Here is a 26188-nt window from a genome sequence, read left to right as displayed (position 1 = left end):
AGAATGGTAAGCATGTGAATTGCAGGTGATTTTGGTTCTTTAATCTTGTGGGGGAGGAAGGAGAGTCTGTAGGTACAGCAGACTGAGCTGTCTCTGTTAGAAGTGGTGTCCTGGTTTGTCCTGAAGTCCTTTGAGAGAAGGAATGGAGATTTATTGATTTCTGTAATGCCTATGCCCAGCACAACTCTTGCTTACATGTGGTACTTGGTACTGAACTGACTAGAACCAATAAAGATGGCCACTTTCCTGTGTGAGCCGGAAGGCCCAAGCCATCAGCAGAGGATAGGCTGTAAGTCAGGCAGCCATCTTGGTCAAAATTAGCTTCATGAGTTACAAGCTCCTTTACTTCTGTGAACTTCCATTTCATAAAAATCTTTAAAATAATATCTCTGCCTAAACGAGAAAGTGCAGATTTGTGACACTTCTGCCACTTTGGCACTAGCCTTCTGAGTCGAGAGCCTAACAGCATATTTAATGGTCTTGAAATAGCCAAGGAAGATCTGGGGAAGGCATGGTCTGTAGGGTTGGGGTGAGTACAAACGTGTGACCCCCACAAGGATCTGGGGGACAGGCAGGACTGTGGGAGAGCCGACATCCTTCTCCTTGTTGTTGAAGCTTCTCTTGTCATCATGGGTGCATCCCAGATCACAGTTGACTTCTGTCACGCTGCGTAAAGGCATGCTCCCCGAACTAGAGACCCAGACCTACTCTTTACTCATTCTTTGCACACCACTCTCTGATCATTGCCTCTGTTTTGTTTCTGAGCTAGATTGCAAGATCATCAAGGGCTTGGATGGTTTCTTCTCAGTCTCTGAACCCTTAGCCTGTGGAAAAACCCTGGCATCCAGTAGGCCAGCGCATAGTAAATGCTAGGTGCTCAGTAAGTATCCACCCCACACCGTCATTGTGGGATGTGGTGAACTGCTTTGAAATGGCCTAATCCACAGCCCTCAGACCAACCCTGCTGGAGGAGCCTCTAGAGTGCTTTGTCTTGGTTTCTCTGCTGGGCTCTTGGCTGGATGTGAGTCATTCCTTATTAGTGTCAGAGTAGAAGTTTTCCTAACGAGGCTGTTACTCACTCATTTATTCACTCAATAAACATTTATTTATGTGGTATTTATTTTCTGCTGGGAAGCAATGGGAATGCAGCAGTAATTGAGCCAGTCAATATCCCTGTGCTTAAAGAGCAAATGATCTATTGGGAGAGACAGACATAAGCTAGAAATTCCATTTAACTAACGTTATGAAATGCTTATTATGGGTCAGGCTGTGTTCCAAGCAGTTTATATATATTAACACATTGAATCCTCACCATAAGCCTTTGAGCTAGGTACTGTTTTTATCAACATTTTACAGATGGGCAAAGTGAGATAGCAGAGAGAGGTTAAGTGACTCATTCAAGGTCACACAGGTATTGAAGGCAAAGCTAGGTCACCTTGGGCATTACTTCATTCATTTGGAGATATTTTGAATAACAAACACTTGCCTGCATTTATTGTAAGCTGAGCCCCTTGCTGGTTCCTTTGAGGGATGCATGCAGGTACAGGGTGCTGTTCTCAAGGCACTTTCGATCCACAGATGCCTGTCTCCTCCCCTTCAAACTCTTTCCTAGTTGTTGCAAAGAGGTCACCAGGCACCTAGTTGTGGCCCTACCCCTTCCCAGAGTCAGCAGAATCCATTACAGTTACCATTTCCCAGCTCATCAGCAAGCTAGGGTACTACTTTTACAGCCCCTGGTCTGAGAATGAATCCAGGCTGGGGGTGCCCCCAAGGAGGCATTTCTTGTTGAGGCCAGACCAGCCTTCCAGTTTCTTGGGAACCAGGATTCCTCCTTTCCTATGTCCCTGATGCCTGGTGGGCACTTGTGTCCTACCTTCCTAGCTGGTTCTTTGGGGCCTGCTTCCTGACTTCCTTCCTGCTGACTCTGGTCCACCTCCTTTCCTGTGCTGCTCCTGGTCTGTGGCTTATTGTGTCACTCTCCACACTCACTTGGGACTTCCTGAGCTCCCCTGATGGAATTACTGGGTTTGGGCAGAATTTGGCACAGTCTTCCTGTGAGAGAATCTCTTATTACTCTGTCAGGACTCAGCTAGTCCTAGTGGGGAAAGAATTCACAGCAGTTGCTTCCCGTGAAGAGACTGTATTGATGGGGTAACTGTAGAGGCATGGACAGGGTTTGGAGAGCAGATGAGGTGGGCGAGACACTAGCAAATGTGGGTCTCAATCACCGCCTTGATGGCTGCAGGCTCAAGGGGTGAAAATAACATGAGCAGAGATCAGTGGGGGTTGGGGCCATTGAGGAAGAGCTGCCTGGGAGGAGCTGTGGTCTTGGAGGGAGGCAGCCTTTGGCAAGAAAGGGGCTTCTAAAAGAGGATGGGAGTTGGGGAGAAGTACTTCAACCCCTTTCTCCTCCCAACGTATAAGGACAGCCACGGCTCTGCTTCCCAGAGGGCAGAGCGGGGATGAAAGGGCAGAGAGATCTCTGGGTGGAGATGGGGAAGTGGAGAAGGGGACAGCAGCCCTTCTTGAGGGTGCCCCTGGGTAGCCCATCTAGGAAGGTGTTCTCACTGCAAGGTAAGCTCCATGAGAACACGCATGCTTTTTTCGTCTTAAGTGTGTTATTTATTTATTAATTTATGTTTATGTTTCCTTAAAATGTTTAGTATTTTCTATTTCTAATTGATAAATTGTAATTGTGTGTATTTATGTGATAGATAATGATGTTATGATATACATATACAATGTGGGATGGGTAAGTCAAGTGAATTAGCATATCTATCACCTTACATACTTATTATTTTTTGTGACGAGACATTTGAAACTTAGTCTTTCAAAAATTCTGAAATATACAATGCATTGTTATTGACTATAGTCACACAATAGGTTTGTGTTAGTTGGCTTTTCATTACTGTGACAAAAATACTTGAGATAATCAACTTAAATGGGAGAAATGTTTATTTTGGCTCATGGTTTCAGTCCATTATCAGTTGACCCCCTTGCTTTGATCCTCTGGTGAGGCAGAAGGTCATGGCAAGGAATGTGTGGTGGAGCAAAGTTACTCACCTTGAGCAACCTTGTCCATAGTGACCAGGAAGCAGAACAAGAGAGGGGAAGAGGCCACATCACAGTGTCCCTTTCAAGGACACGCCCCATTGACCTTGTTTCCACCACTTCCCAATGGTGCCATCAGCTGGGGACCAAGCCTTCAACAGCTGAGCTTTTGGGGGACATTTCAGATCCAAACCATAACCAGGTCTCAGAAATGTATTTCTCCTAATTGAAACCTTGTGCCCTTTGACCACCATCTCCCCAGTCCACCCCCAGCTCGTGGGATAACCGCTCTTCTATTTTCTACTTCTGGGTTCTATTTCTTTAGATTCTACATATAAGTAGGATTATGAATATTTGTTTCTGTGCCTGACTTATTTCACATGTCCTTTAGTTTCTTCCATTTGGCGGCAAATAGCAGAATTTTACTCTTCTTTAAATGGCTGAATAATGTTTCCTCATGTGTGCACACATTTTCTTTACTCATTCATCTGTTGGTAGGTATTTAGGTTGACTGTTTATCTCTGTTCTTGTAAATAGTACATCAGTGAACACAGGAATGAAGATGCTTCTTTGATATAGTGATTTCAAGGCCAGAATGTTTGTTTTAAATTGATACTGATGTGTCTCAAACACCTAGAACAATGTCTGGCACTGACAGATTCTTAACAAATACTCACACCTGCCCTTTTCCCTCTTTTGGGCTGGGCAGGGCCACAGAGTGGTGGTTTCGCAATGCCCTCTGGGATTCCATGGGTGTGTTCACCTGTGCACTTTCTGTCTAGAGGAACCTGACTCTTCAGATCATCTGTCCTTTCAGGTGTGCCTCTGAGGATGGGAGATGAGGTGCCACTTGTGGTGAAAGTCTTGTCCGGGATACAGGCTTCATGCTCCTTTTTGCCCTTGACCTCCCTCCATAGGTGGTTCCATGTTAATCTCGGCAGTGTGCTGCTTCTTCCTGTTTTTTGGCAACAGTGAGTCTGCCATGATTGGTTGGCAGTGCCTGTTCTGCGGGACCAGCATCGCAGCCTGGAATGCTCTGGATGTGATCACAGTGGAGCTATATCCCACCAACCAGAGGTCAGTTCTTCCCTGGGCTTCCTCTAGGACTGCTGGACTTCTCTGGACAGAAATCTACCTGCCGGCTAAATCCTATACCACGGAGGGCCATCTTGTCTTTCTGGTGTTCCCTGCACCAAATATTTCTTAGGTTGCTGAGCTTCTCCCCTATGAGGCATGGTGTAGGCCCCAAAGAGGGCTAGGGTGTGATAGGATGCAGTGAGTGGCAAGAAGCAAAAGACAGGAGCTAGTTATGCCCAGGAGAGAGGAATAAGAGTGAATACTTGGCAGATCTTTTTGTGCCAGGCAGTCACAGATGGGTGAGAATAGGCTTGCCTGTGGGAGATAAAGGAGGAAAAATGGTGAATTAGAACAACACAAGGTTAGAGAAGAGGGGGAGAAGGGAGGTGGGGATGAGGTAGGAAGATCAGGGCATCTGCAGAAAGCATATCAGGGATGCCTAGGGTTAACTTTTATTCTGTACAAGCCATCTGGGAAAAGGCCTACTTTAAAGGCATAGGGTTGAGGTCATTAAAAGTAGTTATTTCTCCTTTTGGTGGGGGAATTGTAAATTTTAAAAATAGCAGATAAGTGACCATGAAGTCAGAAAGGAATGTCAAGGGTTAAAATAGTGAGTAAGTGAAATTCTGATACTGGGATTTGGGTAGCTATGGAAGATTGCAACATACATTTTTGGAGCTCCTCTCCCTGAACCAGAAAATGTTAACTTTCACAAAACAATATATGGAGGAAAATTACTACTATTTGAATGTTATGTAATTTTTTTTTTTTGGTACTGGGGATTGAACTCAGACCTTGCACTTTTGAGGCAGGTGCGGTGCCACTGAGCTAAATCCCCAGCCCTAATGTTATGTGATTTTTACATCTAGGAAACTTAAGAGAATGAGGTAAAGAGACAACTAGAAACTAAAATAATTTGGTGAAGTGGACAGTAATAACATTTAAGTTTTAAAATATATCATAGGTTTAATAACATAGGTTTTTAGATATATAAGAAAGTTGTAATTGAAGTCCATTTGGTAAAGCAGAAATCATAAAATATTAGGAATCATATCTGAAACATTCACATAAATAAAACCATAAAGCTCTACTAAGAGATGTAAAAGAAGACTCAAATATATGTCAAGATACACCTAATTTTAGATAGGATAATTCAATCTTACAAAAATGTCAAATTATATTTAGTTTAACTTACAAGAATATGTCCAAAATTCAATGAAAAATTTCCCCCTGGCAACTTAAAAAATTTGTTTTAAAGTTTATGTGGAAAAGCACACATATGAAAATATATAAGAAGATACTGAAAACAAAAAGTTTAGGATTAAGGTCTCATGATTATAAAGGTAAGTGTGGTTTGGTTATTGCCAGAAATATAGAAAGAACTTTGGGTATAAAAGTGTACCCCCATTCTTAATAAACCTGGTATGAAAAAGAGGCATTTTACTTCAGTTGGGGAAGTAGTGTTGGGAATATTGTTTCTGTATATAGATGAGGTCATGATGGGATAAGTGGCTTCTAAGAGTCATCTCTGAGAAGTGTGACTGAAGGTTAGTAACTAGGATTAGGTTCTGCCATGGATGCAGAAACTCTAAGTAGTCATAGCGTTCAGAAGGTACCATATCATTTTTCTCTCTGTAGAAGTCTACAGTAGACTCTTTCTATGTTGTCTTCCCTTAGTCATGTCTAGGATGACACCATCTGTGTTCCAGAAAGCAGGATTGAAGGAAGAAAGATAAAAGAGGAGAGAGCAAAAGCCCATTCATGGCTTCTCTTAAAGAAGTTTTTCAGCAGAGGCCACTTGGACTTATACCTTATTGGCCAAACCTGTCACATGATCATAGTCAGCAGCAAGGGAGCCTGGGAAATGTAGTCTTACAGTTGGAGAAATGCTATGCAAGGACAACTAATTTTCTCTGCCACAAAGAGCTGTTATTAAGGGGAAACACACTTTCTATTTTGGATACTTGATTATTCTTTTGGTATTTCACAATCAGCAAGTACTACCTACAAACATTCTAAGAAACAATTTATTTGAAAAGATAAAGAAAAAACTTTGAAGGTAATAACCTATGTTAACAGTGATGATTGCTTTAGATGTCCTTACATCTTTATATTTTTCTGTATTTCCAAATTTGACTACAGTGAGAATGTGTTGCTTTTACATTTAGGGGAAAATTTCCTCCCACACCTTCTGTTCTTGCAACAAAAAAAGAAAGAGCTCAATCTCATTTCTCTGATAAATTCCAGAAATTCAACGTTATTTCCTCTTCTTTTGCAGGGCGACAGCTTTTGGCATCCTGAATGGATTATGCAAATTTGGTGCCATCCTGGGAAACACTATCTTTGCTTCTTTTGTTGGGATAACCAAAGTGGTCCCCATCCTTCTGGCTGCTGCTTCTCTGGTTGGGGGTGGCCTGATTGCCCTCCGACTCCCAGAGACTCGAGAACAGGTCTTGATGTGAACAGCCTAAAGGGGAAGGAGAGATTGAAAGGATCTTGGCCAGGACACTTAAATGCAGCCACACTTCCTGCCTCTCACTGTCCAGGAGACCTTGGATAGCACAGGAGGAGAAGTTGATTTTTTGATCCATAGTTTAGGACCCACTTCAGCTGTCAATATATATGTTTCTCAGGGGACTGATTTGAGGGTGTACTGAGGCAGCCTTAGAATCCCAGAACTGTGTGCTTGGCTTCAAGTCTCCCCAGCCCAAGGCAGGGGGAGGACTCTCTAGTGGGTGCGCATGCTAAGCAAGGAGTGTGCATTTCACTAAGTGAAGTACATGGACTCTTACGCTTTTCAAAATGAATTTTAGGGTGAGAAATGCTCAATCTTCTCCAAAAGGCTCCCAGGGGCCCAGTGACCTAACACATTGATTTGCCTGGAGTTTGAAGCCATCACATGAATATTGGGCTTGAAGAACAGGATACATATATTTTTGCATTTGAAAATATCACCTATCATATTTTCCACTTGAAAATTGGCACAGTAGCATCAAAGATACTCTGATATAGAAAACCAAATATTTGAGGCCTGTCTCTAGAGATGGACGCTTTCCTAGTGTCCTCAGCTTTCCATGATGACTAGAGGATACATTTAAAAATATTTATTCTTGTTTTGCTCTGTTCAAAGAAACACAATGGCCTAGGTATTCCATAAGCTAAGTTTGTGTGTAACTGCCTTTGGGTTTTGCTTTCACAAATGGCAGCTGCAGAGATTGTTGCCATTTTAACCATATTTTGGGAGAACTTGGTGTCTGGGACCCCAAAATGGGTCTAATCAAATGAAAGGCAAGCACAATTTCTTACAGCCATTTAACTTGTCATTAAGAGGAGGGACTTAGCAAACTGAGAGCCGTTTCACTTAAGCCAGGCACTTCTCTTTGTGTAGGTAGAGTGGTTCTTCTCCCTCCTACACAGATCACTCTGAACGTCAAGCTCATGGTCCTCAGTGCTGGTGCTTGACTTTGATGCTCACCCAGAAACAATGTCGGGAGCATTCCTTGACCTCTGGCACTCTCTTGCAGGTGAGAATAAAATGACACAGGGCATGGGGAAAATGGTGAAGCTTAGTGGTCCTTCAAGGTGTGAATTCTTTCTGTTTGTTTTAGCAGTAAAACATGATGCACATTTGTTGTGACTGTCAGGGCCCACGAGACACCTATGCTATGTGTTCCTGTTTAGGGCCTTTGAAACTCAGCCTGATGGCATGGGAATGAAAGAATATAATGAGTGTCAGATATAGTTTTCTTCTGGATTCTAAGAGAGCTCTTTCCTGAGATCCAGTTTGAAAGATCCGCAGGGGAATGGTTAGGGCAAGGAGCCTAAGACGAACTGCTGTGCTAAGGGTCAGCAATGGACTGAAGTCTTGACTCCATGGGAAAGAGACTTTTTAGCCATTGAACTTTCTAGCAATGGAAGGGGCAGTGAGCTAGGAGTTCCCACCCCAAAAGGTGAACCTCCCCAGGCCAGGTGAGCATCAGTCTGGAAGAACTACTTCGCAGAGTTGTTTTGCAGCACTCTCAATAGCTATACAGTGCACGTTCCGAAATCAGAAATCTCCAAAGCTTTGAAACAGAGTAATAATGGCTCCATTACATGTTTTCTCAGTCTTGGAGAAATTCTTAAGTTGAGCTATTTTTCTGTCATTCTCTTGATTAACAGGTGAACGGGGGAAACAGAAAATTGTCTGACACCTTCCCACCCTCGATTTGAGATCAGTTTTAATGATTAAAATGTTTACTTGGCTTCTCTTGTCCCCACCTATTTATTCATCCCACTTTTTTCTGTACAGGAAAGTAAGACATCAACTGTGATTTGATTCCCTGATTCCCCCTAATGTATATGTATATGTATATATATAAAATACCACTGTGTATTGATGTTTATCTCAGTGTTTTATAGATGTTAACTAAAATAATGCTATGCCAATAACGAGAGACTGTAATATAGCTGTAATATACTTTCCTTACTCTTGTGATTTGAAATAGAGTGGCTAGGCTCATACAAGAGAAGTGTGTAGATACGGGATTACCACATCCCTCCTAACATTATTCTTCAATGGGATAATATAATTCATTGAGCAGCTACCACTTAAGAAATTTATGAGGCAGTCAGAGCCTGTATTTCTAGTTAAGATGAATCTTGGAAATTTAAAATCTGATGAATTTTGAGGCAGGGGTGGCTGGAATGACTTTTGGGTTAACTCCCTTTGGTTTCTAAGCTTGAATTTCATCATTATCTTTATCGCTCCTTCAACCAACTACCTAACCAACCAAGGGCCAATCCCCTCTCATCCATCATGCAGGCCTGTGTGAAGGGTGCAGCTGTGATGCATAGCCTTCCCCAGGAGGGATTGTCTGGCACTGCTACCTGCCACTTCTTCAGTGGTCTTGCTCCTGCTGAGATGAATGTGTCTTCAAAAATAGTCTCTGTGACAGGCCACTGGGGGATAAGGTATAGTTTACCTGCCCATCCATTCTTTTTCATCTCATGTTCTACATCCAGGAACTCCCAGTGGCATCCAGGGAGGGCTAAAGGGATGAGGTGCTCTTTGGTTGAGCAAATCTGTTCATGATTCATGATGTATTTCATGATGCCAAGTTTGGGAGTAGTGTGTTACTTGAAACAATCTCAACTGTATTGTGTTATCACCTGATGCTGATTTTTGATCTTTTGTTTGTATTAAAGATAATTAGTGAAAGAGATCTGCCTGTTTGTGAAGTTTGTAGCACATTAGCTTGAGGTTATGTAATGAATAATTCCATCCCCAGGGTCCTCTGATATCTTATGGTAGTCCATTAAAAAATAATAGAAATAATGTAAGCAAATCTCCACAAACTTGGAGAAATTATTTTCAGGTAGTAAGATCTCTGCTGTATTCTAAATTGATGGAGCTGACTGGGAGGAATCCTGGGACTCATTTCCTCATACCTGGAGAAGTTACTGATGTAACCAGGGCAGTATGGGGGCCAGGGGCAGTGCTCTTCTCTTTTCAGACTCATCCTAAAGTCACTGATGCCCATACAGAACCCTCCATTGAGTCTTTGTGGAGTGGGACGATGTGACCAGCACTTGCTCTTCATTCTCTGGGACCAGAGATTGAATATTCACTACAACAAGTGGACCGATCAGTGTAGACATGAACGACTGATCGTTATTCATCTGTTTATCCTTCCTTCCCTCCATCCCTTTCTTTATCCTTTCCTTCCCTCCAGAAATTCTTTTTTTTGGGGGTGGGTGGGTACTGGGGATTGAACTTGGGACTGCGCTTGCAAAGCAGGTGGTAGAACCATTGAGCTAAATCCCTGGCCCCCTCCACAAATTCTTACTGAACCCCTACCATGAGCTGGTCTTGGTCCTAAGCTCTGGGGCTACAGTAGTGAAAAATCTGGTTGCAGTTCCTGCCTCCTGCCTTGTTCCACCTATAGTGAGTGGGTGAGATGGATATTAGATGTCATAACATAAAGGGCAGTGGCCTCACAATGGGCAAAGCACACCTACTACTTTCCTGGTCTCTGTGGACTTCTGACAGTGGTTGCTCCAGTTTCCATTTTCTTTAAGGAATGTGCTAGTCTCTTTACCAACCAGGTAAGGGAAAAGATCCACTTGCTCATTTTTCTGCAGATGGAATCAGTTTTGCACAAAGTTTATAGGGAAGAAGTCAGAGGACTCACCTTTTTTAGTGGGTGAGGCTCCCCATGGGCCTGGGAAAGCTTTCTATGTCCACATCTAGCTTTTCAACCTAGCATCTGTGCTAACTGGCAATGCAATGATTGGGATTTAGTGAGGATTAGGTGGGATAGCATGTATCTGAAAACCCAGATAAGCCCTTTTATGATAAATTTATAATAACTTAAAGGTTTATTTCTCTTTCATATGAAGGGAACCTGAAGGAAGGGCAGCCACAGTCACTATGGTTAGACTAACTTTATTACGGGAGTGCACTCCTGCCTGCAAACTCTGATCTTTAGTGTACATGTTCCATCACTGGGGCTGCTTCACAGGTGGAGATGGCTGTTGAAGCACTGGTCCTCATACCCATATTCAGGCAGGAGGCAGAAAGGACAAGGAACAAAGGAATTGCACCTCCAGTCTAAGCCATTCTCTCCCCAAATTGCTCTCCTGGCAGCCCCTCCCAGTTGCTTCCAGAGATATGATTGACCTCTGCTGCAGGGGAGGCTGGGAAATTTGGTGTTTATTAGGAACTTAGCCATCTCGTCTCCAAATTGACCTGGGCACTAAAGGAGGAAGGGTGGATGAATTAATGCTTACACTTTTGGGTGCGTCAGAAGCACTTGGCAGAGAAAACTCACTCTACTGGCTCCCACCTTGAGATTCTGCCTCAGTCCATCTGGTGTGACGTCTGAGAATTTGCATTTTTAACAAACCCCTATGTGCTGTGGATGGTGTTCACCCCAGATCTGAATTTTGAGTGGCATTGGCAACTCGCCCATAGATATATACTTGGATTTTGAGGAGGAAGTTCTCTTGTTCTCTTAGTTTAAAATCAGCCCAACCAGAAGTTCACCAAAGCTAGCAGCCTGTGAAAAATGATAACGACGTTCAAAGGGTTCCATGCCTGTTGGCCGGTAGTGAAAGGTGTCACTGACACTATTTCACTCCCTAGAGGACATTTGGTTTCACTCAGGCCTTGTCCTTATGGGACCACACCTGACCACACAGCTTTGCCATTCCTAGCTCAGGGGTCACTGATCTCTGCCTCTTCTCCTTTTATCTGGGAGCACATTTCATTGACAATTGAAGCAACTGTGTTTATAGATTATTGTAGACAAATATGTGTACATTGCATATTTGTGGCACATTCCATTCATAGGGGCTATAATGATATTCTGATCCTAAAAGCTTTCCCCCACCTACGGTTGCACAGAGGAACTAAGACATGGTCGGAGTGAACTTGACCCGCTGACAGTCAACCTGAACTTGCTTAGAAACACCTCTTGAAGAGGATTAAAAACTTTCTCTTTTGGAGAAGAAAAAGGTGGAATCAGGTAAATTCCCCCATGCAGGACCTCATTCAACACAGATTTACAGAATGGTTACCTTGTCTCCTGTGCTGTGCCAGGGCCATACCACGATGTGGGATTTCCCTGACCTAAAGTATTGTGCAGTGCATGCACTGTGGGGAGCTCTGCCACATTTAGACAGAGCTGTTTGGAATCAACTGCATAGAGTCTGTATATTTGAGGCATGCTGAAGGCACATTTTGTTTAATTTGCAGAAGCACGGGAATTTATATGCATGGCTTTTATGTTGGCAGTGCAATGTCTCGAAAGATTAATGATGAAAGGAAACAGACTGGAGCTATCCACAGATGTTAAATGGAAAAATAAAAGTTGTTAAGAGTCATTGCTAATTACATATCAGGCAAGGGGTCTACTTAGCAGGCCCATCCCACACCCTCTGGGTGACTGAGTTCATAAGTAGAGAGCAAGGGGTCACCATTATCTCCCCTCAAAATACACATCAAGTTGTAGACTTACCTTTGGTCCTACTGGCTTAACATATCTAAACATTTCAGAGACCAGAAAGATGTATTCCTTTGGTAAGCAAAGGTCTTTCAGGAGCTGTTCTTTTCCAAAGTTCACATGCTTGCCACATTTGATAACTTCACTAGATAAGGGAGGGTTATTGAATCACAGCTACTGTCACTCAGGAGAGGGAGCCATTCAAAAATGACCACTCTGACTGTCACTTCTTATATACAACATACAACTCAAGAAATTCAGATGTTTCCAAATCAGCAGCAATGATCATTTCAATGTCAGAACAAAAGCCCCATAGAACTAGTTTTCCATCTCTCCTTAAAACAAATAAAAGGATATGTGTGTGAGGAAATGCATAAATAGCTTGGCTTGGCCACTTCACTTTGTGTGTGTGTGTGTGTGTGTGTGTGTGTGTGTGTGTGTGTGTACAGTTACATGAAGCTGAGGGAGGGAGGAATATTCTGGGAATCGCATCCATAGGAGAGTCTGTTGTGCACTTACACAAACCGAGAAAGTGATGTCACTAGATGACATAGTCTTACATGGCCACAACTGCATCTGTGGCCCACTTTTATGGAGCACATGACTGTATATCAAAGTATCATGTTGTATACCATAAATATATTCAATTTTGACTTGTCAATTTAAAATATATAAAATGGCTTTCCAGGAAAATTAAATTTTGGACTACATGACAAAAGAATTATTTAAAAAACAGCTGGTAAACATTTGATGAACAAATAACAAATTACTCTTACTTATTAAATTATTTTTCCCAAAGCATTACCAAGCAAATTCTGCAGACCTCCAAATTCTGAAAGTGATAAAACTATGCTTTTTAAAAATGTATTTTATAATATATTTACTTATATCAGTACCAATGGTTATAGAAAGGCTAATTTCTTACAAACCTACTTTGTGCATAGTTTACAGTTGAAATATCACTGTTATTATAAGCTTGAGATCTGCAAAGAGTTTTGGTGGTACACTGCTAATCAGTGAACAGTGAGTCAGAGAAAGGATATTGCATAGGTAACCCTGAATATATCGACGCTTATCCAGTAGGGTCAGGAGATGATTTTGAAAGGAAGCCTGGCATTTTAAAATTACACTTTAGGGGAACTACATGGAGGTATTTGTGAAAAATAAAAAATAGGAAAAAACCTATTACGTATGTGTGTATGTACGCATATATATGTGTATAACTTTTTTTGTTTAATATACATGCTGTGGATTAGTTTGTTTTAATTCAGATTATTTTAAGTTAGGGGATAAAATATGAAAAAATTTTAAAGTTTAAAATATTTACCAATTAGTTAAATATAAATTTGCCAGTTTTGCTATATTTAAAATAAATATTAAAAGGGCTGATACATGGATTTCAGGTTTCAGTAATGGAGAAACGTAAGGTTATTTTTCTGTGTGAGATTTGGTCCCAGCTCTGTGGCCCCTCAGTATCCTGGAGGTCCCGACACTAATAGACTAAGAGAATGTCCCTGTCTTTTGTTGTCATCTCTCTGCTGTGGATGTGAAAGGTTGAGTAGATAAAAGAGATCAAGGTATTCACGAGAGCTTTCATCTTTCCACAGTAACTCATGCTTGTGAGATTTTTGATCATTTGGGCTCCACTGAGCAAATTTGGAACATTAACAGGTTTCATTTTCAGTGGGGGGAGATGGTCCTAGACAGGTACCATTTTAGGGGAGAAGAGGATGTTCTTAGGCGTGGGTGACTGTCTTAGTCCATTTTGTGTTGCTGTAACAGAAGGCCTGATGCTCAGTAATGTATAAAGATGTAAGGTTTATGTAGCAATGATTTTGTGGCTGTAAAGTCCAAAGAGCAAGGTGCCAGTGTCTAAGAGGATGCATTGGCTGTGTTACACATGGCAGATGGCATCACACGGCAAGAGCACCGAGAGAGTGAGAAATCACATGGTGGAAAAGGAAGCAAGAGTGGGAAGGGCTGGATTCTTCTTTGATAAAAGCCTGCTTGCTCTCTTACTCTCCTGAGAATGAATGCACTCCTGTGAGGCCTGAACTCCTCTGAGAGGCCGCAGGAATTCCTTCCCAAGGGCAGACATGACTCAGTCACTCCCATCAGGGTCCTCTCCTGAAGGTCCCACCACCCTTTGATACAGTTCTCCTTGTGACCAAACTTCAGCATTAGTTTTGGCTGGGACAAACCACATCCCAAACATAGCAGTGACCATTCCTAGTCTTCTCTGAATGTATGGCCAGTGGTTTTGAATTATTCCTCCAGCAACTGCTGCAAAAATGCAAAGGATTAACCTCTATTAATCCTTTGACCAGTTGGGACACCACCTATAGTCTTTCAGATGTGAGTTGTCAAGTAGCAATGTCAGGTACAGTGATATGCTCCCGGAATGGGGGTGCCCAAAGACAGTTTCTGCAAATACAGTTTCTGCAGGTATTCAGGTGTCTCCAGGCACACAGTGCTGTGAGGTGCAAAGAATGGTAAAGAATGCTTGGTAAGTATAGAAGGCCTTTGTAAAACCATTGCTAAAGACAAATTAGCTGGCTGATTCACAGCCAGCAGAGGTAGGAGTTTCTTTAGAAGTGTGCCATCTTTTTGTAAAGCATCTTCAAATTCAAAGTTAGTTATGTCTGACAGTCTAGTGTCATGCTGATCAGTCTGAAGGTCTTATGGCCAAGAGGAGAACATAGAGCCACATACTTGAGCCCCCCCAAATGTGCATGCAAGTGATGGTCAAAGGAACCCACTAACCAGTTCACAATGACTTGACAACTAACTGGATAGATTATACCATCTGTCCACTCAGAGCTATGCATACTAGTCTGTGAACAGAACCATGTATAGCAAATACAGCTACCAAATGATTAAACTGTTGGAGTAAGTGTTACCAGAGCCACATTTGGTTTCTCTTCATATTTTTCATGCTCTAGTTTCCCTTTCCCTTTACATATTTTTCCATCTCATTCTCCTTGGAAGGTAGGAATGCTCCAATAATTTATGCAATTTTTTGTTCTTTGCTACATCACAGGAGTAGAAATATTTGATTTAGTGATCGAATGCATTTTTATCTTTAATACTTTGTGATCTAGGTATTAGCAAATACTTATTGAAAACTTATTATATAACAAGGACTATGATATAGACCTTTAAAGACTCTTTCCTTTAATCCGTGTAATTACCTAATGATGTGTTATTTCTTTCCCTTTGGAAGTAGGGCAAGTGAAATACTGTTATGGGTAAAGTAATTTGCCAGAGGCCAAAGAGCAATTAAGAGTTGGAGGCAAGTTCAGAACCTCATCACCAGGTGCATACAATGTAATCCCCCCTGCCACTGACCTCCCTCCCAGAGCTGCAAAGTGCTGGTTGGTCATTAGCTGCAGGTGTGTTTGGGTCACCAGGCATTGGATTCACCAAATCAGATTCCAGCTCAAGTGTAGAGGACTCCACAAATCTCTGACCTAACACAGTGTTTTGAACACAGTAGGTGTCAATAAACGATGAAGGGACAGATGACTGGGCTCACTGAGTGAAGGCTGAGGAGCAGTCAGAGTATCATATTCAAAATATTTAATTGCTGGGTTGGTTTGAACGCTGATCTAGCACGCAGCCTCCATAGCTCTGGGTCAGGTTCTCCTAAGCCCCTGCTTTGCTGAGCTTTAAACTTTAGCTACTGGGTCAGGGAGTGGTCTGGGGGGTCCAGAGGACAGGCCTGGTTCTGGAGAGCCAGAGCTGATGCTGGGGGCGCGGGGACACTGAGGGTGGCAGCTTTTAGCTAACTGGCCTGGAGGTCTTTCAACAAATATGGAAGCGCCAGTGCAAACTGTCTGAATACAGACCTTGGGAGCCACAGCGGGTCCATTTTGGCACAGTATACTCTTCTGGTGGTGTTTTCCAAGCTACCACCTGAGGCTTTTGAGACTCACTGCTGGATGATAAACTGAGGTGGGGTTTAGATGACCTTAGATTAGTAGTCTGTTTACTGCTTTGTTCCCATGCCAACACTAGAGGGCAGTAGCTACCTTGAGAATGCAAACTAGGTGTTTGTGCCTGGGTTTCTTAGCCCTGTCTCCCAGGCTCTGCCCAGTGGAATGGGCTTTTGTGAAACATCTAGTATTTCTCCCTCAGTGCTTTAGGATGTGTTTGAATGTGGAGATGATGCCAGAAGACATTTGTTGGAGGGCTTGGGTTTTCTCTCAGGTTTATAACGTGCTCAGAGGTCTGAAACAGGCCTTCCTTTCAACTTTGGGGGAACTTTTGACGCAGCAATCATTTAGTATTAAACACCGTTGGGTAAACAAAGATCCTGCTAAAGCCTAGCAGACAGCTGGCTTTTAACCCAGGTAGGTTTATTTAACCTAATCCTTCACCATTTACTGTTGCTGGTTAATTTCATATAGACAAAAACTTCTGGGCGTGCCTGGAAATTTGTGAGGATAATGTGTTCTAGAGAAGAATGCAGAAGTAAGTGGTGGTTTATGTATTTATAAGACATCTACTCAAAGACAGAACTCTCCTATCTATGGGAGGAGGCTTCTGGCATTAACTAACTATATTAAAAACAGGTGGCTGTTGACCTACAGAGTCTATGGGAGTAGATCTTTCCAGCACAACGGATTCAGGTAAAGAAATCTAACATACAGTACCAGGAGCAGCTCAGTTTGGGAGCCCTGAGGTTCTTGGCTCTACCCCTGACTTGTGTGATCTAGGGAAAGGCTTTGTGATTGTGGCATGGTTGCTTAACCTCAGTTTCTTTATCATTAACATAAAAACGGACAAAATGGCTGTAAAATCTCTCTAAGTTTTAACAGTGTACAGCAAGAACAATTCCCACTTAGGAATGCATACAAAGCCAAACAGAAATAGAATCTCCTGTCTGGGTAGGACACAAGAGCGTGCATGTACTGTTAGCTGTGTTTCTTTGTGAGACGTTTGTCAGGATGTATGTGGCTTATTCCTCACCAGTGGTTCAGCAGAGGCTGTGAGTAGCCGGTGATGTGGAAGGGAAGTGGGCCCAAGACTAACTTAACCCTGTGGAGGTCATGGGTTAGGTGTTACTTCATAGCATTAGGGAAGAAGAATTTGTTTGTATCTCTCAGATCAGCCATGACCTCTGAAGGGTTAAAGAAAAGTGAAGCATCCACAGAGAGAGTGAGCTCAGTTTTACGTTCAGGGTTGAACTGAGATGCCCATAAAGTAATGAAGAAAAATTACATTTAGCCACATCAATGGAGGTGGGAAGAAGGTTATCAGAGAGGTCAGGAAGCAGCCTGCTGTAAGAGGGAGGGAGGGGGAGAGGGAGGGCTCAATCAAGATTTTTCAGAAGTTCCAGTTCAAACCTTGTGTTCCACCATTTGTAGGTAAGGTTGGCAGGGGAGAGACCTCTCTGAGCCTCCCTTTTCTCATTTGTCTCCACAAATGTTAGATCCTTCTTCTTTGTTGTTCCTTAAATCTGCAGTTCAAAGGGAAAAGTGTTTCATGTTTTATCTATTCAGTACAAGTAATTCTCCCTGGAGCCAAACAAATAAAAGAACACAGTAAGTCTGGCCTGAAGGAACGGTGCCATTTCCAGAATGTTCTGCAGCTGAAGCTGAGCGTGAAGAGAAAGGAGACCAGAAGAGACAGATGGGCAGGGGCTGGAAATGATCTGGTTGTGTTTCTTGAAGTGGCCTTTCTGGTTTTAGTTTAAATTGCAGAATTCTTTTTCGTTGGAGAAGAGCAGAGACCAATGAGTGCACGAAGCCTGGGGCAAGAAGGGTGGGAAAGATTCTGTCATCTCATACAGCAGACTCTCAGCAGGTAGTCTCTGGCTACCTTCCTCGATTTGCCTCAGAGCACTTGTAAGAGGAGGACCAGAAGCTCCCAGTGGATCACAAGCTATTATGTCCAATAGGCTAGAGATAGTAAATGTATTTTCCACTTCCAGGGGTTTATTGGGATGTATCCTATGGAATAGCATCTATATTACAGCTTGGAGAAAATCCTAAGAAACTTGGGTGAGGACTCAGTGGGGCCCAGTTTATGTGAGTCTCAAAAACATGTAAGAAATGGACACTCAGGGCACATACCATGTAAAGAATGACTTAACAAATGACTGGATTTTCTTACAGGGAAAAGAGATGTAGGGAGACTGAGTGAAGATTAGTAGACATTATATCATTTCCAAAATTGTGGTGTAGAGATTTCTTTAAGTCTGAATGTAATGCCCAAGATGCCAATAGAATAGTTTAGTGGTGGTGAACCTATGGCATATGTGCTGCAACTGGCTGTTTGTTAACATTGAAAGCTCTAAAACATTTGCCATTGCTGGTTTAGAATCACATGACTTCATGGTTTGGTCATTATGTATTTAGGTTTTTCAGTCTGCCTTATGTTAAGAACTTCATAATTATGTTAAAAGAATTTCAGCAAGCAAAATAATAGACCAGGCAATTTACATAATCTTCCTTAAAAATCAATAATGTATTTGCATCAAATTCTCACATCTAATTTACACTGCACATAGGATTCATAGGATTTCCCTTAGGGAAGTGAATAATAAACAGGGGAGAGAGAGAGAGAGAGAGAGAGAGAGGCTTAGATGATGATGGAAGGCATAAGGGCAGGCCAGGTCAGAAGGGGACAGTAGATACGTAAGTGGTGGACACAGAACCAAGAAAAAGATCATCGGAGAAATTCTAAGAACACAGAAGGAGAGTGTTCAGAGATCCTAATTCCTCCAAAGGTGGAAACAGAGAAGGTGCAACATCTTGACTGATGGGCTGGGCCAGCACCATGCATTTGTATGGGATAGAGGGTGACAGGGTGACTCTCAGGAGTCAGGCAGAGATTCGGAAGGATGGAAACCATGCACAGGGCAATGGTTGGAGAAGATTCTAGAGAATGAAATAGTAAATTGCACCTCTGAGTCAAAATGGACTGTCAGGTCTTCATTACAATAACCCCAAGGAGTGACTGAGGATTCCAGAACACTAACGACCCACACTCTGTCCTGAGTGTTGGTTACTCTTCTGTGGGCATATCAGGTGTATTCGATGCCTGCTCCTTACCGTCTCAAATCCTCCTGGCCTTGCCTCTATCTCCATAGCTGCTAATGTGGCATTTAGTCCACACACTTCAACAAGCTTTCCGCAGTGTGAACCTCTTACTTCCATCATTGCAGTTGGTGTCACCACAACATTATGGTCCCAGCATTGACAAATATTCCCCAGTGAAGTGGAAGAGATTTACCAGCCCTTGGGGAACCCTGGATCAATGGGAACAGGAGCCAGTGGGTACATGACTTTCTTTTCCCCAGCTCAGACAGTTGATTCAAGGCAAAATTCAGGACCTCAGAAGTGATTCTATGCAATGAAGTGGCCCCCAAATGAAGGTCAGTAGATAGTGCATATGCATCCTGGTATTGGTATTCCTTCCTTGTCTCTGAGTCTTCTGTATGTCCTGATCTCTAGAATTGCACTCCCAAAGAAATTACTGTCATGTAGTTTCATCTCAGACTCTTCTCTCGGTTCATCCAGGCTAAAAAATAAAACCCCCCAGAAAATCCAGTGGACTCTTGGTGGCATGTTGACCTCACTACATCGCTGCAGGGAGAAGACAGTGAGCTAATAGGATAAAGAGCATGACACCATCCTTCCTCCATCCTCTGCTTTGGAGGATGGCAAATGCCCGAGGCAGGTATTTCTCATTAATGATGCCTCTTTCCAAGAGTTCTGGTCTTCAGAAGTCATTTTATATCAAACACAGGCTTTGATTTAAATCCTGCACATCTCCACAGACCAAAGCCTTTCCGTTTCTGTAGAGCTTTGTTTTAAGACAAGGTTCGCGATCTGCCCACAGACTTTGTCTCCTGCCCCCAAATGTGGAGCTATTCACTAAGAATCCCCCTGAGACTGGAGACTGGCCCCTGGGAACTGGCCTTCCCAACTCAGGTGTGTCCTAACGAGGCACACGAGGGGGACTTTTCCCTCATGTTGTTAAGATTCAGTTCTTGGTCAAATAATGGGGCCCTGGCTGGGAGAATGCAAGGCTGTATTCTGGAAATTCAATTACAGTGCTAAAAGCACTAATTACCTGCCTTAAAAACCAACATTAACATTATTAGCCAAGAGTAATTATTACTGCAAGGCAAGTGAAAACAGGAAGGAGCACATCTGTAAAGCCACCTTCAATTTCAACTTCTAGCAGAGAGGGGAGCGCACAAATGTCCCATTTTCTATTGAAAAGGAAGTTCTCAACCACAAGCAATCTGCCACTGAATCCCATTTATATTTTCTACCTTTGGTGTGAGTAGTAATTAGACATAGTGACAAAAACAGAACATGTGGAGGTTCATACAACTTTGGTGTTTGTTATTTTAAGCTCATTTTCAAGATGTAAATGATTATTGGAGTTTGAGTGAGTTGTAGCTGGTGGGTGAAGTGTGTGTGTGTGTGTGTGTGTGTGTGTGTGTGTGTAGCATTGTCAGGCTGTAGGTTGCCATGACTACATTACACAACTCTCCTGCTACTTGAACAGTGTATAAGGGCCAATGCATACATGGGGAGGGGGTTGGAAAAATCATACAAATGAAATCAGAGGGTTTATAAATTCTCAAATTGGAAAACTGTATTTCCTTAAATACCTCTACCATCTGGGCACATTCTCTTTTAAGATTCTGTACTCCAGATGCATTTTTTGTCCAACAAAGCAGAGTTATCTTTAGTAAAATAAGATGAAAGGAGCCGTGAATTAATGGAAGGATTCTAAAGAACCTTGGATGTGACTATATAGTGACATTTGATTTAGCTGGCATTGTTGGGGTCTCTGCCACATGAGTAAAATGTGCTTTGAATGGCAGCTACCTTGTCTGACTCAGGTGGATGGGCAGTGGGAAGTTTTGATTTATCAGTCTCCCTACTCTGTCTCCAAGACCGCATGTACCAGATCTGTTCTGGGCTTGCCTGCGCCCCCAAGCACACCAAGGTTTTGCAGAGAGATAACAAAAGGTGGATAAAGGGTCACCTGGACCACTACACTTCTTCTTACTTTACACTCTTCTTTTTCCTTCAACACAGGCCTAGCCCATGAGAAATCTGATGGAGAAGAGGAAGGGAGTAAATGGAATTTCTTGCCTTCAGGCCACAAAATTCAAATAATTTCTTGCTTATATTATATACAGTTTTTGGTTAATTCACAGCCTTTCCTTCTTTTTGCTATTACTCTGTCTTTTCCCAACTCAACTGAACTCCCATCTCCTATTTTTCTTTCTTTAGAAAAAATTGAAGTCGAAAGTCCACACAGAAAAGTACACAAGTCATCTGTGTGTGGCTCGGTGACTTGCTGTTGGTAGTTGCACAGGGTCCCCAAAGCCCAGACCAAGATGGAATATTAGCAGCTCTCCCTGGGGTCCTTCCTACTTCCACCCCCTTACCAGAGAAAGTCCCATCCTCACCACACATTTATCGTGTCTATTTGTTGAGACTTATACAGATGGGACCCTAGGGAATGTTATCCTTTGTGTGTGGCATCATATCCTTATCAGCACACATGGCTCTGGTTTGCTTTTTCTTGTTTATGTATCGTGTTTCTGTGGGTGAATTTACCTCAATGTATTAATTGGATGAGTACACTTCATTTTATTTATCCATTCAGTTGTTTCACCTTGCTCAGATTTCCATTCAGGACTGAAGCACAGAGTGCCCTGCTCTGCTGGCTAAGGAGTTGTCCAAGGCCACACACCTCTGCTGGGGCCGCTCACATCCAACACTTGTTAAATGTAGGGCATGAAGGCCTGGTTCCCAGGTCCCAACTCAGGACAACTCCAAAGTGCTACCTCAGCCTAAGAGCTCCATGGGGTCAGTGGAGGCCTTGTTGTGACTGCACTGCAGCTCAACTTCTCTCTGTCCAATTCTGGTTCTTCTCTTACTCAACGCAAGCTGGTTTTGAGAGCTTCTTAATAAATGCCCTGCACACCAGTGCTGCTTCTGGGAGAACAGCGGGCTTTCTAGCTTTGGCCTTTCACAAGTGTTGCTGCTATGAACTTTCTTGTACAGGCCTTTGTTGAGTATGGCTACCCATTTCCATGGAGTACATATTTCAGAGCGGCATTGCTGGGTTTTAGAGAAGAGGCATGCAGTCAGGTTACAGATATTGACAGATGTGTTTCCAAGATGGTTGGCCTAATTGGCACTTTCATCAGCAGTTCTAGTTGCCCCACATCCTCCCCCATACTTGGTATTGCTCCTCTTTTATGTGTTAGCTGCTATAACAGGAATGTCAGGATATTTTAGTGTGATTTTTAATTTGCATTTGGGTTTCAGCTTGCATACATTAAGACATCTCTCTTAGGTCATTAGGATGACACTTTTTTTTAGGACTTATTTTTTTAGGGCAACTTTAGGTTCACATCAAAGTTGAGAGGAAACCTAGCAGTTTCCTTTATACATGTGCCTCCATATATGCAGTCTCCCCCTTCACCAACATCCTCACCAGAGCGGCACATTGACGGACCTACACTGACACATCATTATCACCCAAAGCCCATCATTTGTATCAGGGGTCGCTGCTGGTGTTGCACATTTTATGGGTTTTGCTAAATGTATAATGACATGTATGTGCCATTATGGTGCCATCCAGAGTATTTTCACTCTCCTGGAAATCCTCTGTGCTTCATAAACTCTCTTTATAATAATCACATCCCCTTTTGCCAGGGCAGTATACACCACTGAGATGCAAGTTTATTAATTTTAATACCTTTCTACCTATTGGATACAGGTAGGATTTGCATTATTTTAGAAGGACTGGGGTAGTATTGCTGGGCTTGTTAGTTCTCTGTAGCTTCCCCAGAGTAAGAAGTAGCAGAAGAGTAACAGGAAACCCCGGGGCATGTTATCCAGCAGGAAGAGAGGTGCATTTCAGTGAGGGGCTCCGGAGTCAGGGAAGGGAGCCAAGACACCAGAAGGTGGGTGAGGCAATAGGTGGTCAGGGGTGGTGTAAGAAAAAGAATTTGAATTGCAGTATAAATGGACATGGATCTACACCCTGTTCTTTTCTAGCCAGGTGACCTGACTTTGGACCTCATGTTCTATGCCTATAAATGAGAAGGTTTGGAGTTTTTTTTTTTTTTCAAAAAGCCTTCCAGATCTTTTGTGACTTGTGTTCATTAATTACAAAAGTTGTATAAGGGTAGTGATGGGAAATTAATTTTTGGCATGATGACGTGAGGAAATCCAGTGGCCCAGGTAAGAATTATTTTTTTAAAAAAATTTTATTTTAATTACGAGAAAAGGAAAAAATGGAAACAAAGTCTTTGTAAATAGGCAAGGGTGGAGGGTGTGAAGGGAGCACAGGGAATGGGGAAAAAATAAGAACCAAGATATGTCATGTACAGGTACAAGCACCCAATGATAAATGTAAATGTATTGTATACCTAAAATGTACCAATGAAAGAATTTAAGCAAAAAAATGTATTTTATTAGTAGATATGTGTCATACACAGTGTTGACATTCCTTGTGGGAAGTCAGTGCATGTACCCAACACATCCCAGTTCCTTTTTTCATTCTCTATCCCTCCCTCCTCCCTCCCTCCAGCTCGATCTCCTTCCCCTTTGAGAAAGATCTCTCCCCTTACTTCCTATTATCTTTTACTTTACTCTTTCTTTAAACTCTGGTTTTCTCAGATAAGAGAAACCGTGTGATTTTTCAGCTTGTGTGTCTAATTTATTTCAATTAACATGATGGTCTCAAAGTGCATCCATTTTCCTACAAATGACTCAAGTTTTCTTTAAGGCAGAATAGTTCTCCATAGTGTGTAAATACCACACCTTCTTTATCCATTTATCTGTCAATGGACATCTAGGTCACTTCCAAGACTTAGCTATTATGAAATGTGCTGCTATAAACATGAGTATGCATGTGTCAGTGTAATACAGTGTCTTTAATTCTTTTGAGAGGATACCTACAAGGGGAATAGCTGGGTCAAATGAAATTTCTAGCTTCAGTTTTTTGAGGAATCTCCACACTGATTTTAATAGTGGCTGTACTGATTTGCATCCTGCCAATAGTGTAAAAGGGTTCCTTTTTTCCTTGCAGCCTCTCTTGAATTTGTCGTTATTTGATATTAATTATTAAAAAAACATAACATAACAGAAATGAAAGCCTTCAGAAATGTTTCAATGGCTAAGAGCAAATACGAACAAAATTATTGAAGAAAATCTATGAGTATTCTTCAGGGAAAGGGAGAGCCTGTGGTGTCTAATGTTGCTCTTTTCTCATCCTTTCTCAGCTCAGATAGATTTCCTTCCTGATCATTCCTACTCAGTAGAGTAGGTTGTCCCCTCCAGCATACTGCAGTCAGGAACACAGAACTCCCTCTCCCCTGGCTCCCAGTTTGGGGGCTTGCTTTCTGGGAGGAGCAGGACACCTCCACCTCTCATCTTGTCCCATCTTCCTCTTGCAGAGGTAGAGCCCCAGCCAAGTGCAGGGCAGTGGCAAGGGCTGCCTTCACCTTCCCAGCATGTATAATGGAATGGGGTGGTTTGAGGATATTGGGGTCCCCTTAACCCTTGCCCCAGCTTGTGAAGTGATGGTCTCATGTCAGGAGAGGAAAACCAAGAACCTCAGCCTGCTGCACCCCTTTCTCCAAGTACTCAGTTTCTCAAGCAGAGAGAGGCTTGTCAGTGTCTCACTTCAAGCTCTGGAGCATCTCTATGATTTTTCCTGGGCGAGAAGCAAGCCGCACAATAGAGAGTGCCTGATCTATTCCCCAAAGCAACTGACTTCACTTGCAATGGAGTATGGAGAAGGTCAGACCTAAGAACTCTCTCAGGAGCAGTGTTGTGAAAGGCAATAGATTCATGGATTTGATGATGATACAACCTGGACCGTTGGGCAGTTCATTTGCAGAAGAGAATCTGGGAATGAAGATGACAGCCAGAAAGGGCTCACCTGGGGCAGAATAAATAAATCTCAGACTTGAACCTCAAAAACTGTTCTTCCAAAGGACTTGAAATTCGATCGAATGAGTTGATAGAACAATGTATGCTTTGGGAAATTGTAAATAACAGAACAATGAACAGGCAACTAGTAGAAGTGAACTACTTGGGAGGGAGAACCCAACCCATACCCCTATCATCCTGGGGTGACTGTGACTTAACACTAGGATGGGAAGTAGGAGGAGGAGAAACGGGCTTCACTTAAACCTGCTTAGCCATTACCCATGAATCAAGCAGGTAACAGCAGCAAAGCACAAAAGGGTACTAGAACCTACATTTGCCACAATATACTGTCTAATGTGTCCAGTTTCCAACAACAAATTACAAGCAAAATAAAGAAACAGCAAAATATGACCCGTACACTGAAAGAAAAGAAGCAAGAAAAACTGCCTGTAAGAGCAAACAGATGTCACATTTAACAACAAAATACTTCAAAATAGTGACTGTGTCCAAAGGAACTTTTTCCTTTAAAGAGAATTGGATCTTGCTATGTTTCCCAAGCTTGCCTTGAGCTCTTGGGCTCAAACAATCCTGCCTCAGACTCCCTAGTAGCAGGCACTATATAGATAGGTTTGTAGAATTTAAAGGAAACCATGATTGAAGAAGTGAAGGAAGATAGAATGACAATGGGCATCAAATAAAGAGTGTTAAACAATAGAAATTATGTAACAGAGCCAAATGGAAATTCTGGAGTTGGAAAGTACATAATTGGAATACGAACCAGAGAGGCTTAACAGTTGATTTGAAGCAGCAGGAAAAAGAATTAACAAAATTGAAGGTAGACCAATACAGACTAGGTAAGATGAAGCCTAGAGAGAGAGAAAGAACTTACCTCAGAAAAATATGAGAGCCCATCAAACAATCAGCATATATGTACCAGGAGTCTCATAAGGAAGGAGAGAAGGAGAAAGGGGAAGAAATCATTCAGAGGAAGGATAGATGAGAAGTGATGTAAGATTGTAACAAGTGAAGCATTATAACAGTGTATAAAATAAATGCCAGCAATCTTTCACCACATTCTGGAAAAACCCAGACCAGTGCTAGTGCTTGAGAATTGGCCATGTGGTTCCATAAAATGGGAAAAAGAGGCAG

At 42.4% G+C, this 26188-nt stretch overlaps 1 protein-coding gene across 5 annotated transcripts in view; it reads left to right on the top strand.

Annotated features, from left to right (window-relative positions):
* Sv2b (synaptic vesicle glycoprotein 2B) overlaps positions 1–9330 on the top strand; it is a 190797-nt gene extending 181467 nt beyond the window's left edge. For all 5 annotated transcript variants that reach the window (XM_004852727.4, XM_021264784.2, XM_087188358.1 and 2 more), the window contains 2 exons: positions 3969–4128; positions 6407–9330. In XM_004852727.4, the coding sequence (XP_004852784.1) occupies positions 3969–4128; positions 6407–6590 (344 nt within the window). In that variant the 3' untranslated portion in view covers positions 6591–9330. The remainder of the gene's footprint in view (positions 1–3968; positions 4129–6406) is intronic.
* Positions 9331–26188: the final 16858 nt, after the last annotated feature.

This window comes from Heterocephalus glaber, unplaced genomic scaffold (genome assembly GCF_053883595.1).
Source record: "Heterocephalus glaber isolate CG9 unplaced genomic scaffold, H.glaber_assembly_v1.0 deba00001531, whole genome shotgun sequence".
Classification (NCBI taxonomy): domain Eukaryota; kingdom Metazoa; phylum Chordata; class Mammalia; order Rodentia; family Bathyergidae; genus Heterocephalus; species Heterocephalus glaber.
The sequence above is the reverse complement of the archived record's forward strand: the minus strand, read 5'-3'. Positions and strand labels throughout refer to the sequence as shown.